Below are 14,347 nucleotides of genomic sequence, written 5' to 3'. Positions count from 1 at the left end.
ATGATTGGACACTTAACACATGAGGAAGCTACAAGGAAAGAGAGGAAGGGAAAGACCAAGAAGAGCGAACATGAAACAGATTAAAGAGAAGGCGAACGTCGTGTCTTATAAGGAGGTGAAGGAATTGGTCTTTGATTGACAAGAGAATGCTACACCGACAAGAGCGTGCTAATAAACGTTTCTTTCTTTCTTTCTTTCTTTCTTAAATTAGTGATGAGGCAGACACCACGGATTCCACTTACGGCGATCCTGACACCACATTTGCTTCCTAAATTCTTATCAAAGACTACGTGAATGCTCACTGGTCTAGAATACTCTGGATCTGGCTTATCTCCTCTCATCACTACATTTACTTTCACACCACAACACTCCCTTAGTACAGTATTCCTTATGTTGAATGTGTAATTGAATTTCTTGGTGATTTGAAATAGGGTATTTTTGTAGATAAATTACAAAATGCTAATCTAGAAATTGAAGTCATCAAAAATACTTCATTTTCTTTTTTACTTATTTTTGTTTTTTCAGGCTTAGAAAAAGCTCGGAGTAGTTTGGGTATTTAGTTTGCGATGTATGTACCTCTGACTACCCCAATGGGATATAGTCGTGAGCTTATATTATGTATGTTATTTCGAAATTCGAGATCCAAATAATGACAAAAATAAATTAAAAAGATTTTGTTCAATGAAAAACATTTCTTTCTGAGATTTATTTCATTGCAACAAAATAAACCCTAATTTATAGTACTTATACCATGATTCTATACCACTCAATCATAATAATCGTATCAAAATGTATCTAGATCCAAATGATTCAAATTCAGGCACAGCTATTTTAATCTGATTTGGCTAATCTACGTGAATTATTGCTTGCTAAATACGAATAATGGATTTGATATGAAAATGATAAACGTAAATAATTTAACTAAAACAACGTTCTAAATGGGTTATTGGTGATCAACGCACATCATGAAAATGTATCATAATTAAACTTGACGACAGCACCTATTTTTTTTTCATGCTTAGTAAGTACAATCAAAGAGCAAAAGTGTGGTCTCTGAGCCCAGCGAATTATTTGTAAACAATGATGACATTATGAACCATTAGCTGTCATAATTATAAAATTTGACAACACTTTTGCTCTTTGATTGTACAAAGACATACTATGGCAAGAAAAAATGTGCCCCACATATGGGACATACACATGTGAGTTTCAAAATTGGCTCATATGTGGTCCATACACAGTGAACGTGCTAAGTTTAAGTCTTTCCCGGTCTGTTGGAAGAGATTTAGCAATAAACTGTCCCAATTTCTGCAGACACCTCCTAATTTTACTTTGTTTTACCTGTCATTTTCTTATCCGCCGAAAAGGAAAGGGACAGATGATTGACAGCTCTTAATTTTAGGAAGAATGAGTAAATGAATGAACAACCCGGGCGAATCAAAAAGGTATCTCGCTGGTATGCAAACCGCTTGACGTGTGCTGTCAACTTAATTCTGTCAGGTTATTAGCCAATACAAAATGTTTTTGGGTTGTTTTAGATTTGTGTTTAAAATTGACTTGTGTTCCATAAATTTTATGCTTGTCGATTACCCTTCCCTTTCCTGTTCGGCGGATAAGAAAATGACAGATATAACTTAAAATAAAATTAGAAGGTATTTAGAGGAATTAGCACCACTGAACCGTTTGTCTGTCTTTTTGTTTTTTATATCCTGTTCTTTATACAATAAACTGTTGAATAATATTAATTGTATCTTATGCGATGCATGTATGTAATATATCTCTATTATCTGACGGGTAAGGAACATTTCAGCCAAGTAACAGACAGGTGTTACCATGTTACTACAACAAACGGTTATAACAATTCTAGTGCACGTACTCACTAATCCACGAAGAGCTTTTAGCCTGTCATGGCAATAACTCCTTATAATAATACATTTTGCTAGTCGACGCACATATAGTATGAGATAATCGCATAATATAAATAAACAAACAGTGAAACAACTTAATTCTTGCTTCTATGCAAGACTGTGAGCGAATAACAAATAGAACGCGTTCTCGCTCGCGTGTTTCCACATGCAGACCAACCTCCGTACAAATATCTTGTTCTTACCGTGTGCTGCAATACTGCGTAGGTAAGTGCGAGCGAGACAAACAATCTGCGCTCTCTCTTCCTCCTTAGCAGGTTACGGCTATTTAGACTAAAGTAAGACCCAGAGGGGGTGAGGTAAATCTAGTGTCACCGCTCCTTTACGAAATATTATTCTTTGTTCTATGACCACAAGGTGTATGATATCCCTTTCAATATTTCGGGAAAAGAAGTAAAAAGCCCCGTTTCTTCATGGTCCTACTTATTTGTCCTATTAGTAGGACCACGAGGGAGACCTACTTTTGTCTATCCTATTACGTGAAGAATCGAAAATTTACCTCCTGTATAGGTCCCCCTTCGCGGGCCTACTAATAGGACAAATAAGTAGGACCATAAAAAAACGGGGGTAAAAAGTTTGTCTTCCGATTACTTACTTGTGAATCTGCCAATACAGTTAAAGAATACGAGCGTAAATTTGTGTAGTTAAGTTTTATTTTAGTCTTAAACTTACTGTCAATTATCTAGTCACGTATCCAATCTGAAGTTAAAAACAAATTGCTTTAGCAATCTGTCTTCATTAAATCAGTCTGTTTTCACCGAAAGTTATGTTGAACTCGTCAAGGTCAGATCGAATCGACACTTGGTTCCTATTTAAAGGTCAACCTACGCAAGTTCTACAAAACCGGAGGCCCAGGACTTTGTTTTTAGTAGACGCGACAGAATAGAATAAAGGTTGGGAATGCGCATTTTGTATGAACCGCTGTCGCCGGTTCAACCCCACTATCTTTTACTACTACTCGAATACTCGTGCAAACAGATAACTACGATTGCTCTACTGGTTCTCAGATTCCATAGCAACTTTGCTGAAAATGTTTATATTTTATGTGATAGGTTGCAATTTTATCACTAAAGTTTTTAGCTTACTTGTAATCAGAAATCCCTGCTTGCTTACTTCATAATATAATTTATACACAGAGTTATTATACACTTTCAGTCTCCGTGGTCTAGTGGTAAAAACGTTAGGCTCACTATGTGGAGATCCGGGTTAGATTTCCGATGGGGATATTGAGGAAATCACTCTGTGAGACGGTCCTTTGTTTGGTAAGGACTTTGCTGGCTTGAATCACCTGATTGTCCGAAAATGCATAATGATTCAAGCCGTTGGTCCCGGCTATTAGCCATAAAAACACCTCCACCAACCCGCAGTAGACCAACACCACCCCCCATACCCCCTGCGGTTGATTGAGGACCTGTGCCCAGCAGTGGGACGTATATAAGCTGCTTAAGTAAAGTTGTTATACACTTTTAATTCTGTAGATATATTTTTGTATAAAATATGATCGAATGACTTGTGCCATATAGAAAAAACCAACCTACGCCACTGCTTGTTTCGTTGCTAATAGTGTATTAAGTATTCAGAAGCGGAGCTAGTTTGTAGTAAGCCGCCGACTCACCGTACTCCGGTCACGTTGTCCGGACGGATACCGCGTCCGGAGTGTCCGGAGTCTTTGGACCAAAAAAACCTGACGACTCCTACCGTACAAGGTGATTTACTTACGCTCAAGGCACATTTGAATATGGAATCTTTGCGTTACGTGGACTTTGTTTTTTGTGGAAGTGGACCTCAGTGCTTTGTCCGGCTATTCAGAGAAAGCCTTGCCGTGGTCGGTATCTCGACACCGACAGGACCCTGAAGTGTTTGTTGTCGCGAGCTGATTCGCTGCCTTAGTAATCGGGTTGCTAGGATCGTATATCTATACGTATAGAAGCGTAGATAGCGTGGGTATTCACTTCCTCTTGCGATGGACGTACCTTTGATTCATTAATTAAATTGTATAATAAAATGCATCTAATATATCTGGGTAAGTTCATTAGTTTAAATTTCTAAATCATTCATTTATTTATATAAATAAGGATGGAAGCAAGCGAGTCATTCCCGACACAAGGCTTTTTAGTACTCAATGGGAAGACTTATTCCCATATTGTTATGTTGATTTGGAAAATAAACTATTTTTTATTTTTATTTTAAATAAAAAACGCTCAAAAATCACGCACATAAACACACAGGCACGCGCGTTTATCATTATAAACTGCAACTCCGACTCAATTGCTCACTCCGTCTAACTGCTACTACAGTTCCATCTGATTACAACTAGTTACAATAACAATAACTTCTTTGCACCTGCCCGTTACTGCCTACTCACTATTATATTACTAAGTACTTATGACTCATACACTCACATGACTGAAAGTGTGAGACGGCACCGTCAACAATGAAAGAACTCAAGTTTTAGAAAATATTTGCATAATGTGTGAGGATATTCAAAATTCGAAATAATTGTATTCCCTCCTAAAAATATTTGAATTCTGAATTTCGAATTTAAAGATTCTAATTTTAAAAAATGCAAGCTAAACGCAGATTAAATTTTATAATATGAAACCATGCAAATCGAGAATTATTAAATTTTAAAATTGAGATCATATTTTTTTATATCTAACATCATTATCATTATGGTCAAAAACATGAATTATGAATCGCATGAAACTCCACGACAACAATATTATTTAGTTAATCAATAAGTAGTAAGTACTGAATGTAAAAGATACTTACTCAGGATACAATAGGTTGAAAACAACCAAATAGAATTCGTTCTGGCCTTAGAATTCCCTTTCTCTTGCCAACAGTACATACACTAGCAGTGTCGTATCTTGGACAATGTAAAACAGTAGGATACTGTACGGAAGTTCATAGCGCACCCATTGCTGGCTTTAGGCCAAAGCGTATTTCCGATTATGGTAAATAATCGTGAAGTGCATTGCAACTAACAGAGGATGTCACATATTAAATTGTATTCTATGAAGCTAGTGGAAGCTAGTGTTTTGGTAGGCAAATTCAATTTTGTAATAATATACTAACATAGCAGATTTAATAAAAAATGTTAAGATTTGAGAGTAGGATTTGAGTATAAGATTTGAACTCGACCATCATCATCATGTATTATGCGCACTGCTAGGAAGTGGAATTCTTTGCCGTCTTCTGTATTTCCGAATGCATATAACCCGGGTGCTTTCAAGGCCAGAGTGAACGGGCACCTTCTGGGAAAGTTCGCTCCATCTTAGGCCTCGTCAATGCCGTCAAAGTCTGGAGCCAAGAGCAAACCCATCCAAGGTAAAAAAAATGTAAAAGATGGTTATCATCATCTTCATTTTTCACGGGGTCCGCTCACCAGCCTCACCTGAAGATTTAACGGGTCTGGTATTTTACAGAACCAACTGTCTATTTGACTTTTCAACCCGCAAAACAAAAGCCAGCCCAATACTGCTTAACTCCCAAACACTTTTATCGGGATTGTAGGTTTTCTAACGACACCATTATCTCGACCATAGGATTCATCATCTATTCTCTATCATATCTTAGGTACAAAATGTGGCTGTGAGACATCTCGTAACGACTAATAGATTTAAATTCAGTGAGTATGTAGTCGTTACATGAACCATGTCAGGGGCCTATGGCGGCTCGTTAGTAACCTTGACATCAGGATTGATTAGTTGGGTCATTGATCTCCACCCATAGCATAACTCAGAAGTAGAACGACTAGTATATCTACTATAATCAAGACATAAGGTGACATATCATGCTCTTATACACTTTTTTCGATTACCTATACTATCGTTTTTCGTATTTGTTTGCAACTTGGCTAGAGCCCTAGGAGTACTTGCTATGCTACATTGGTGAGTTTCTGAACTTACTCACGTTTGCCAAATATAAGGAGTCAAATCATAAATATATTTGAGTATTTTATGGAATTCGTAAGTGTACCTCATAAATATATTTCAATAATATAATGCTTTTGGCGTACTACCAAATGTCATTCTATTAAATTTTCATGAACAAATATATTCAGTTTCGTCCATTATATTACGCCTAGGATGTTCAGTACACGAATATATACATTTATTCATAAAAAATATCACTTATTATGTTTTATGACACTGAAGATATTAAATGTCGTTGTATTCTTGTTAGATTGTCATATTTATGTTACAACATGTCATTGTTTTATATAAGTTTCCCTACAGCCAACTTTCTACTATCAATTGACGGATGTATAGAGCTTTACTCCTCTCCAAGGATTTGATGGTAGTTATGGTGATAAGCACAGAATAATATATTTTATAAACTTACTTTATAATTGCTCTTGTCTTCTCTGTTCAATCCAATATGCAGCCTGAAGATAACCTAAAAAACACTCGCGTAATTTATCTATATTCTATTAGTTTTATTTAGTCTATTTATCTTTAGTTTTATATTTTTTTAGGAGAATACTCTATAGTTATCATATTTTTATTTACAAGTGCATTTAACTGTTGTAAAAGAGGAGTATGTTATGGGGCAACTAATTTTAAAAAAACTATCCAAGACATAAGGAAATACTATGACCAGGGGCAATAACCAAGTTGCAAACGATTGTCAATGGACAGTGACATCAATAAAAATGTACAGTAGGTAAGATGACATGTCAATCTTATATGTTTTATCGCTATCACAGTCAATTACAACAATAGTTTGCATCTTGACAAAGCCTAAAATCTCTACACACCAACCGTTTTGCTTTAAACCAATCTTATTGAAACCGTAACAATAACCCGAAATGATAACCGTAATTGTTACATGAGCCATTTCAGGGGCCTTTAGCGCCTTAATACCCTGACACAGGGTTGATGAAGTTGGTCATCCATCACACAACCCACACGATAGAAGAAAATCTTATTTAAACAAGATGCAAGTATAATAAATTCTCCTACCAACAACTTACTTATCTATGACCTATGGACGATATTCATTTTGTATGAAACAGTTTTAATAAATATGCAAATTCAGTTTACATTTGCACTTCCATGATTAATATGTGTTTGGTCCGGATAGTATGCAGTGCATTATCGGGATTACCGTATACCATTACCATTTGTGAATGAGCTTCCTCATTATTTACACTGTTCATGGTTCACTGGTAATACTGGTAGTTTTCTATATAAAGCATAATTAAGAGATTAAACGAACTTAAAAGAAAGAAAGAAACATGTATTACTTCTGGACACCACAGACACATACAGACAGGTACATTACATTCAACACAGGACAGAAAGCACACGGAAATCAATAAACAGAAAAAAAGAAAAAAAAAAGAAAACCAAGATCAAAAATCATTAACAAAAAAGAAGAAAAACAAACCATAATCATAATAATAATAAAACTAAGTATTCTAAATGCAACGCACTGACGGCCTTATCATCTGCGGTGGCTACATGTGTAAGTGAAGTTCTATCTCAATTATACGAAGCTCCTTGTTAGAGACGGGACTGGAGCATAAGAGGTAGACTACACTGTTAAGTTACCGAGGGATCTGAAAGAAGTACCTATTGATGCGAGTTTTATTGGTAAATTAAAAGTGCTACTCACACAAACAGCTATAGCGTTAAAGAGTTCATTGATGAATGAATAGTAAAATGTAATTATTAATTATTTTGTATTATTATAATTTATTTGTATTCCATGGATACACAAAATATTTTGAATAAAATATAGCATTAAAATTGTTTATTATAAAATAATAATGTTGTACAACTAAAATTAATGTTTTAATAATGTATGATAAATAATGACAATACAAATAAATATATGAATAATAATATGAACCGTCTCAAACAAGGAGCAAGTATAATTTTATCGCCCTATAGTAAAATCCACTTACGTGATTTTATTTAACAAAACCTTTATTTCTTTCAATTAGATAATGCTACTAACATCTAGAATAAGCTTGCTAACACATATGAATCATGTTTCTTTATACATAATATTATAGAGGAAAAAATTGAGAATTGAAACATTTTAATCCTGAGATTGTATAATATAAACGAATAGAAAGAAAACAACAATTTATATTTTAACACTTTCCATCTCTGAATATTAATACTTTCCAAATTTGGAATTTCCTTGGGAGTCGCTAACCTTTGAGGGCGTTGACCTGAACTACCTACTCTAATTACTGTTTTTTGTAATGATAAAATTTGCTGGAGTAAGTAATTGTTTGATTTTAAAGTTCCTTAAGTGTTTATTCTAAGCTCAAATGTTAAAGAACGTTTACTACTTTTTTATGTCAGAGATCTGAATACAAAATAAAAAAGTGCTTCTAGAAAGTATTAAGATGTTCAAATTATATTATCATTGAAAGGTATCTTAAAGTGACTAAATGGGAACTACTAAAGTTGCTAACGTTCACTTGTTTTCTTTACTTTTATATGACTAAGTTTAGTATTTATGTAAGTGTTTGTGTGTGAACTGTGTACTAATAATGTATCATTCATTTTAATGTATTTACCAGGGGAAAGTTGTTAGAATTAAAATGCAGACTTATAAATCTTTATCACTTTATTTTTCATAGTGTATAAATAACGCCATATTACTGATATTAATATAGTATGATCACTTGTCTTTTGCTATTTACAATACTCATATACTACAGCAGTCTTTAATTTTATTACGAAATCTATACACAGGATAACGAACAGGCAATAATAGTTCACTTACATAGATTTGGTTTAGCACTTACAGACTAATAATTACAATATATACAGCGGTCTAGATCTAAAATCTACAGTATTTACAATAGTTATGACTGGAAGTAGGCTTGTGGGCCTTTCTAGACTAGGTAAGCTTGCACCGCATTGCTTGTGTCTACCAGAGGTGGCGGCGGGGGCCACTGGCGTATGTCTCGCCGTCTGCCAGGCGCCATGCCGTGCTCTAACGAGGAATAATCAGAGTCTATGGAGGAGTAGATATGATCTGAGATCGGCCTGCCATCCGGCCCGTACACGACTCCCTGCGTTTGTCGCATCACAGATGGCGACTGTCGCACCTCCGTGCTGTACTCAGGCGGTGCGCTCGCCCCCTGCCGCTCGCCCATCACCGGCGATTTGTCCGGGAAAGGCAACGTCCGATTCCCGCCATTAGGAACAGAAGAATCTAATGTATACGTGTTTATATTCTTCCTATAATTATGACTTCGTGCTTTATGGTTTGGGTGTGACGAATCCGGCATCATATACCTCAACCGCTCCCAAAATCTTTTCTGACCCCACCTCAGTCGGGACCCTGTTTTTAGATATGGCCGCAGATCGGGATCGCACATGGCATCGGCGACCACCGAACATTCTTCTATTAGCACTAACTTATAAATACTCCCTTTGAGCGCTTCGTGCAGCCCTTGTCGGAATTCATATCGGGACCATTCCGTCTGCATGAAATTTCTCGTTAGTACGATTATTATTCGTTTCGACGCCTCAGCCGCTTCCACGACCGGCGGCGCGCATTGCATGTACTGAGCGCCGTGGTGTGGAATGTCTCTGTAATGAAGGCAGAGGTGATATGACGGATTCCCATTCTCTAATTCACCCGCTAACGACTGTACGACGAATTCTTCATCCTTCGGGCTATAACAAACATAAGCGTCGTACAGTTTCTCGCTTTCTTCAAAAGCTCCGGCGAACGAGAAAACTCTAATCCCACAGTTAGTGTAAAGCCACACTCGGAGCGAGTCTCTAAAAAGAAATAGTACGACGAGGGCCAATAAAATTAACATAAACCCGGTGAGAGTGGAGACCATCATGGGAACATAGTTCGACACCAGCATGTTTCCGATGACTGAATTATCGGCATAATAATCACTGCAGGCAGTGCCGTTTAAGTTGAGCTCTTTTTTCTGCGGCGGTTTTGCGTCTCCATTCCAACACCACACGTCGGTTATGTCGATGATTTTTTGCGCATTTTCGGCCAAGTATGCAGTTAATTCCTGCAGGTAGCGGCATTTGCACGACCATAGGTTGTTCCCCAGTGACAATGCTTTCAAATTGGGATTACTATTAAAACTCCATACACCAAAATCAACCAGTCTATTGCCGTCTAGGCGTAATGTTTCCAACGATTTTAGTGATAGGAAAGTTATGTTGGCGATATGACTAATTAGGTTATTTTGTAGAAACAGTTCTTTCAAATTACTCAGTTGATGGAACTCGTATCCTTTCAATTCTTTAAGTTTATTGTTACCCAAGTGAAGTATTTGCAAAGCATTTAGGCCGGCAAAGGTTCTGTTTTGTATGCTGTCTACGTTACTATTGTTTACATACAAAGACCTCATCTTTTGTCGCCCAATGAAAACGTGATTTTGTAGTTCTTTGATGTTGTTTCCGTCTAAGAACACCTCTGTGGCGTCCATAGGTATCTTGTGAGGTATCTCAACGGAAGATTGTCCGGAACAATCGACGACATTTGTGTTCCACAATGGGTCGTGGTAACAAGTACAATTTTGAGGACAGGTCATTTCACAGTCACACGCGTCGTAGTCGCAGCAATGACAGATGGCAAAACAATGAGTCTCATACTCACATAGAAAGTCCGTTGTCTTTAGGTTTGTTAAGGGCACATGAGTTCCGCTGCGAGTGTTTGTCATTTTACACAAAACATTCTCCAAGTCCATCACGCGCGGGTATTGACGCATAGCGGTCATATTATTTATGATCGGCAACCACTCCATAGTACAGTCACACTGGAACGGATTCCCACCGATATAGAACTCAGGTAAACTTTTATTTCCCGGCACATTAGATAAACGTAAACTATTCAGTTCTAAATGCACTATTTCATTTGCATACATGTCCACTCGCGTTAAGTTCTTTTTATCGAAAAACGTATTCACATGGATATTATTTAGAAAGTTATTATTTATAAACAACAATTCGACACTATTAGGGATCGCCATCGGCGATATTTCACTTATACGATTATGGCTAACGTCCAATGTCTTTATACGTATTTCATCTTGCAACTTGTAATAGTTACCTAAATGTTCAATGAAATTACCGTGAATGTCTAACCACTTTAAATTACTAGGCACAAACGCGTAATCGAACCACACTAGATGATTTTCCGATAGATTGAGCCACAGGAGGCTCGCCAGCGTTGAAAAGACACCGTTGATATCCGACAAAAAGTTTCCATCGAGTCGAATGGCTTCCAGCTGTGAATTTCTAGTAAATGTTCCACGTTCAATTGACTGGATCTTATTCTTGGCGATATTGAGCACTTGCAAGCTTGGTAAGTCCCAGAACATGCCGACGGACAAATTTCCAATTTGATTGTCGATCAATCTCAGCCCAGTTAATTGATTTAAATTCTTAAACGAACCATTTCTAAAGTCCGATATTTGATTTTCACCCAGATCTAGTGTCTTCAATAATGAAAGCTCCCATAAGGCTTCAGGCACGTCTAACAGCTGATTCGAACTTAAATCCAATTCTTTTAAATCTGAGCAGTTCTTGAAAGCTTTTCTGTCAATTTTCACCAATAAATTGTTGTTTAGAGTCAATTTACTGAGCACAAACAAACCGTTGAATAAGTTTTCGTCAATTGTGTGAAGTCGATTTTCCGCCAAATTCAATGTGTGAAGATTGTATAAAGGCAGGAAAGCGTTATCTTCAATGTACCCAATTGAATTGTTCTTCAAATTCAGTATTTGTAAGAAGAATAGATCTTTGAAGGTTTTGCCATCAATTCTAGTCAGAGCATTATTTGAAAGATTTAGAACAATAAGCCGGATCAGTCCCAAAAATGTGCCGTCATCGATGTGATTGCTTGTTATTTGATTGCTTGATAAATCTAGTATAATCAGTTGTTCTAGACGATGGAAAATGCCACGTGCCAGTTCAAAAAGTGAATTATCATTGAGGTATATTTCTCTTAACTCTCTAGCATTGGCAAATAGTCCTTCCGGTACAGTATGAAGACGATTGTGTGATATGTTTACTACTCTCATGGACACAAGACCGTTAAAAGCTTCACTTGATATGTCACTGATATTGTTATGTTGTAAGTACAAATGTTGTAAACTTCTTAGTTTTAGTAGCTCTGACTCGTCAGGTAGCGATTTGATTTCATTATGGCTGAGATCTAAGCTGTGTAAGCTCGAACCGCATCCCTGGCCAAATCCCAGTTGGCCAACAGTCCTTATCCTATTGTGTGTCAAGTTCAGCGTATTCAAGTTCTCTAGAGAGCAGAACACGCCGGAAGGAATAAACTTGATGTTATTTTGAGCGAGATCCAACGACTGCAATTCCGACAATCCATTGAATGCGTTCAAAGATATTTCTAAGTTCTTGGTAGGGCTCCACTCAAAGTTCTTCGAACGAAGTTTCAGCCTTTTTAGTTTACTCAAGTCTTGAAACGTGTTGTCTGGCACATGGAGCAATTTGCAATTGCTTATTGATAGTTCTGTGAGTCCCGAGACGGGACTGAAGTAGTGCGCTCGCAGCGAGCTTTCAAACAGGAGAAGGTGGTTGCACTCGACGGCGAGCCGGCTAGTATCTGATGTTACTGATGAGATACTGCCACCGTCACCATCAAGAGTGCGTACTCTGCAGAGTGTTCCCTCCGAGTCCGACAGCCGGACACATTTGTCCGAGCCGTAAGGCAGCACCGTCCAGCCGACGTGCAGCAGCGCACAAAATACAGCCGCTACAGCGTACATTATCACAGATTTTTCATTTCACTACAGAACGTCTCATAAACACTCCCCGTGGGTCGATATCACCATTTCCGAAACAAAGTACGTAGTACACACTGAAGAAAAAGTTGTTAGCATTTCACTGCACTGTAGTCCGGAAGGTGGGGCGTGAAGAAAGTCCTTGTATATGGGCGTAGATTGTTGTTTTCACTCATGAACCGGGCGGTTTATAGTGAGGGTTCCGTTTTTTTATTAAATATTTATTGCGTGTAGTAGAGACCGGCGCGTGGTGTAGCACGACCTCTCCGCGGCGCGGTTGCGTTGCGACTGTCAAGCGGAGCGCTCGACTCGTGGAAGTGGCAGCGGGACGCGCAACTTGCCCCCGCCAACCCCCCGCCCGCTAAAGCTTCGAACTTAATTCTTCACATACCAGTAACGCCATCTAGCGTCGAGTAGCTGTAATATAAAAGGAATTTTAAGCTCTACTTAGTCTGCACGTGCGAACGGAGTTCCATTATATCTCGCATTGCATTCATTTTTATTACGTATACTAATATCGAGATGAAAAAGTGGTGCTTTTTAACATTTAATAGAGTAAACCACCACGTAATCATTCATGAAACATACTCGTTGCTAAAATAAATTACGAACTAATTACCCAAAAAACTAACAAAAACAAACTTTAACGATACCTTTCTCGAATGAAGCAATAAACATTACAGAATTCATTTACATAAATCACTGGTACGTACTCGCAAAAGCAGTTATAAAAAGCACTTTGGAAATTTTACTGGCACTCGCAACGTCTGGTTTGTGGAACATTTGAAAATTCTCCCGAATGCTTTATTGTTTCCTAATGTTCTCCCGTCAAAAACTGTGTCTCGGTGCCGTAATAAGAGAGAGGGGCCCCTCCGACCGCCACTCGCTTAGGGGTGACACTTGAAAACAAATACAAACTTACAAAAACCATCATAATGGTTTTCAACGAGTAATTGCTAAGGCTTCATAGCATTTTGACGAAGTTTTATTGCACGGTCAACGAGATTCTTTTGAGTCAGGAAACACGTACCTATATCAAAAGTGAAAGTCATACATAACCATAACATAAAATAGTCTATATACGTTCCACTACCTCCCCTCGAACAGTTGAAAGAAGTATAGGGCATATTCAACCACGCAGCGCAACTGCGGAAAAAGTCATAATTTAATGACATTTGATTTTCATTCATTGTAACAGTATAGTCATTACATTGTTTACGCGATTATTATCAGTCATCCCGTGATCATGGCACCTGCAACAGTGTTGAAATATCTGGAGTCTCATATCCCTGATTTTAACGTGGTAAGAACCCGGTGTAATTTGTTTTAAATACATTCTTGGGGTGACACCCCGGGGCCACCTACCCTAGTTACGTCACTGTAGAGTTTGTACTCTGCGGGAGAAAAATGGAAAAGTCATGTTTGAGTCACACTGTGCATGTACATATGGATTGCTGTAGACAGAACCTTTCCAGTTTCAGCTATTTGTATAGGTATTATATAACGCTGTTACGACATTTACAATCTACATTCAAGATCATGAATATAAGAGATAAATAGTACAGGCTGTTAGTGACATCGTAACGAAAACTTTGAGGGATGATTCAGACCATGATTCTGAGTTGATAACAAGTGGAATTTTCGGTCGCAAAAGTATGGAACGAAA

At 37.6% G+C, this 14,347-nt stretch overlaps 1 protein-coding gene across 1 annotated transcript; it reads right to left on the bottom strand.

Annotated features, from left to right (window-relative positions):
- Positions 1-8,498: 8,498 nt before the first annotated feature.
- LOC126371188 (toll-like receptor 7) lies at positions 8,499-12,957 on the bottom strand. Its single transcript, XM_050016437.1, has one exon. The coding sequence runs from the start codon at positions 12,664-12,666 to the stop codon at positions 8,788-8,790; it is 3,879 nt and encodes a 1,292-aa protein (XP_049872394.1). The 5' UTR covers positions 12,667-12,957; the 3' UTR covers positions 8,499-8,787.
- Between the last annotated feature and the right edge of the window lie 1,390 nt (positions 12,958-14,347).

Source organism: Pectinophora gossypiella, chromosome 12, assembly GCF_024362695.1.
Source record: "Pectinophora gossypiella chromosome 12, ilPecGoss1.1, whole genome shotgun sequence".
In the NCBI taxonomy this organism is placed as follows: Eukaryota; Metazoa; Arthropoda; class Insecta; order Lepidoptera; family Gelechiidae; genus Pectinophora; species Pectinophora gossypiella.
This window is presented reverse-complemented; position numbering and strand designations above follow the sequence as displayed.